Source organism: Rosa rugosa, chromosome 1, assembly GCF_958449725.1.
Source record: "Rosa rugosa chromosome 1, drRosRugo1.1, whole genome shotgun sequence".
NCBI lineage: Eukaryota > Viridiplantae > Streptophyta > Magnoliopsida > Rosales > Rosaceae > Rosa > Rosa rugosa.
Window position 1 is genome coordinate 18,215,296 of NC_084820.1, and position 3,595 is coordinate 18,218,890.

Genomic DNA, 3,595 nt, shown 5'->3' on the forward strand with positions numbered 1-3,595 from the left:
TACACTGTGCCCGTGATCCAGATGGTGAAATTAACACTAAAAAGTAGTGAATAGTGGGTAACCTGGTGACCCGGTGACCCAACGGGTGAACTTACTCTTATGCCAATGTCATTTTCATGTTTCTAAGATAAGATACACGTAGTGACATGACTTTTAATAAACCTACAAGATTTTTGAATTCAAAACGTTTTTCATGTGTATAGACAAATGAGTGAACAGGTATGTACCAAGTTTCAATATCCATACCGCAAGGTTTCTAGGAGAATGCAACACTCCAGTAGTGTGTTTCATCTTCATCTTCATCTTAATACGGAAATATATTTTGTAATTAACTTAAAAATATTATGGATTCGTAATACTTTTTATCTGTAAAAGGTGTGAACGAGTACGTACGTAATAAGTCTTGATCTCTCGATACCAAAATCCTGTCAATCCACCCATCTTATTCCTTTCGTTTCTTCATCCTCGATCTCCAATTCCTTTTCCAATTCCCGCGACGATTCCATTGAACTACAGATTCCCTACTACTCTACAAACCTTGAGATCGACTCATGATCTGATGCTCTCATATTAAACCCCAACTTGTTCTACCCAGACCACCCCTCAAATCAACAATAATTAAAAAAGGTCAATGAAAACTAGTACGTAATTATTCAGTTGATTCTAGACGATCTCCCCACTGTAACCCCGAAAACGACCCTAATTATTTTAGGTGGCCCATAATTCACGCAAAACTAAATTATAACTAGCTCCCCATCACTATCTTATTACTGTTTACTCCCTTTAATTAACCATTATTTCCTTTGTGGTCACAACAAAAACAAAGTTTATTATTTTAACCCACCAAAAAGTAAAGTAATTACAGTACGTCACTTCAAGTGTTCGTCACTGGTTGGTTCTTCTCCCTCCATTAATCATTACTATATCTCCGATCAATCACCCACCGGCTTCGTGCCTCCGACCGACAGGACTGGACTCGGCTCGGCTCGCTTAAGCCGACGTCAGCAACGCTCCTTACCCATTGGCTCTTTGCCCATTCGGCCTATGCCTTTTCGACACGTGTCTCCACTGGAACGCAACTAGTCCTTCGTTGTTTCTTCACGACTAAGCTTAAAACGCTAGTCTTTTTCACGGGCCCTCAAAGGGCTTACGTCATCCCTTTTCTAAAAGCTCGCGGGCCACTCCTATAGTGCCGCCTGACTCAAAAGCTAAGAGCTGTACAGACACGGCTTGCTTCAGTCACATATTTTCGGACGGAAATACCCTTACTGAGGAGGTGGGTATTACTCGTTTTGCCCGGGCCGGTGAGGCTTTAAATATGGGACTCCTACGCTTCGTTTCTTCCCTTTCCTCCTCCTTCCTCTCTCCCTTAGTAATTTCGAGCTTCTGTCCGGTTAAGCCATGTTGTCTACTATTCCCGCCATGCTTCCTTCAGAAACCCTTCTTCATTTTCCGGCTTTCGATCCCGGGTTCACCCCCGGGGGCTTTACCCCTTGGGAGTCGGAACTTTGTCCGGCTATCAAGTATTCCCCTAAACCCGTAATCTCCAACCCCAGTTCAGATGCTGACCAAACCCCATCCCCCAATCCGGTCATTTCCAGTTCCGGTTCGGATGACGACCCAAACCGGCCGGGCCGGTCCGGCCCAGACCATGCGAAGTCATGCCCGATTAACGGCTCGAAGCGTACGGTGTCGGTTTCGGTGGTGGACGAGCGGAAGCGGAGGCGGATGATATCGAACCGGGAGTCGGCGAGGCGGTCGAGGATGCGAAAACAAAAGCACATAGAAAACCTAAGGACCCAGGTCAACAGGCTTAGAATTGAGAACCGGGAACTGAACAACCGGCTCCGGTTTGTCATTTACCATTTTCAGAGGGTACATACGGACAACGATATGCTCCGAGCCGAGCACACGATGCTCCAACAGAAGTTGTCGGACATACGCCAAATTTTGATTTTCCGGCAACTCCAGCACATGTCATCTGCATGGCCATGCGATACCGTTATTACCGAACAAACGCATCACTAATCACGTAATTGATGATATTTATAATCAATATAAACGTCATTAATTTTCCGTAAAACGAAAAGACAAAGAGCCATCACTCTCTTCCTCTCGTCATTATCTAGATTTCTCTGTAAATTATATATAAATATTAAAGCTGCTAAAGTGAATGAGTTGGGTAGGTCTTTTTGGTGATTTTTGGCAACAAAAGTGGGTTTGGAAAATGATGGTTGGAAACCCTGGGGGTTACTATATTATATATTTTGTAAAAAAAAAATTAGCCAATTATGTTTTGTTTGTGGAATCATTTTGTAGTTTCTTCTTGTTTGGTATTACCAAATCGATCTTTTCATTCAAGCTCCACTACTCTCCAATATGTTTCATATAATGTGTCGGTCACGGTCACACTGAAACTTGTGCCAATGTGCTGCCAATGTTTCCATTATATATCGATATCTTGCTACTTAGTTTATAACTACGGATGTCTTTGATAAATATGTGATGAAGGCACTAACCTAAAAATGGAGGGAGACGTATGAAATTACGAATGGATCTTATCAGAAAAGGGATTTATGGAAACGAATATTCTAAGGGTTAAGATTTGTCTTTGAAACATATAGACTACTTCCTTTATTAGATGTGTAAAGACTAAAGAGATGCCAAAATCAACAGTCAAGCAATGGTCTTCTACTTTTTTAGGGTTTTACTTTTGAATAGTGACTAATGATGGAGGTATCACGCTTACCCATTAATCATGTCTATCACAATTGCTTAAAAAAAAATTCATGTCTATCATAAAGATGAACTCCCACTTAATCTATTAGAGAAAATTTTGCTAACAGTATATGAAATAAAAAGCCCATCATAAATTTTATATACTTAAAGTTATAAATCATTCACTTTAGTACACGAATTTATTAGCCCAACACAGAACCGGACCTGACATAAGGCCCGTGAGTCAGTTGTCTCATGCCCAGTGTCTCGTCGGGGCCTAATTTTTTTTATGAGGATATTTAAAAAAATTATTATGTAAATCAAATGTAAGTCTTTTACTAAACAATAAGATTGGTTTAGTTTGCAAGTTGCATTCCTTTCTTTTATGTTACTCCTAGCCTAGGTTCAAATCCCTTTTATGTTGTGCATTTATTTTTCTTTTCAATTTTTTTTTTTTTAAAATATTTTTTTGGCTTTTATTTTTTCTTTTCTATAAAAAATGGAGGTTCATTTTTATTTTTCGCCTCAAGCCTCAAAATCTCAAGTCCGGGTCTGCCTCGACACACTATCTGTATGCGACGTCAATAACATTATTAACTCATATGTCATTATTCATTTGTCAAAGGATAATTTAGTGCTCTCTCCCTCCCTCCCTCCTTTGTCAAAGGATAATTTAGCTCTCTCTCTCTCTCTCTCCCTCCCTCCCTCCTTTGTCAAAGGATAATTTAGTGCTCTCTCTCTCTCCCTCCCTCCCTCCCTCCTCCACCTTCCAAATCCACACCCACCAAACTCAACTCCAATTCTAATCCCACCAAAACTCTAATTTTAATCCCAACCCCATCCCCACAATCGATCACCACCATAACCCCTACACCTC

At 40.7% G+C, this 3,595-nt stretch overlaps 1 protein-coding gene across 1 annotated transcript; it reads left to right on the forward strand.

The window, feature by feature from the left end:
• Window positions 1-994: 994 nt before the first annotated feature.
• Window positions 995-2,370, forward strand: LOC133727464 (basic leucine zipper 25-like). The gene has a single exon (XM_062155039.1). It carries the CDS (start codon window positions 1,402-1,404, stop codon window positions 2,026-2,028), a length of 627 nt encoding a protein of 208 aa, XP_062011023.1. The 5' UTR covers window positions 995-1,401; the 3' UTR covers window positions 2,029-2,370.
• Window positions 2,371-3,595: the final 1,225 nt, after the last annotated feature.

Excerpts from the sequence above, each read along its gene's own strand:
- LOC133727464 (XM_062155039.1), top strand. The coding sequence starts at position 1,402 with ATGTTGTCTACTATTCCCGCCATGCTTCCTTCAGAAACCCTTCTTCAT.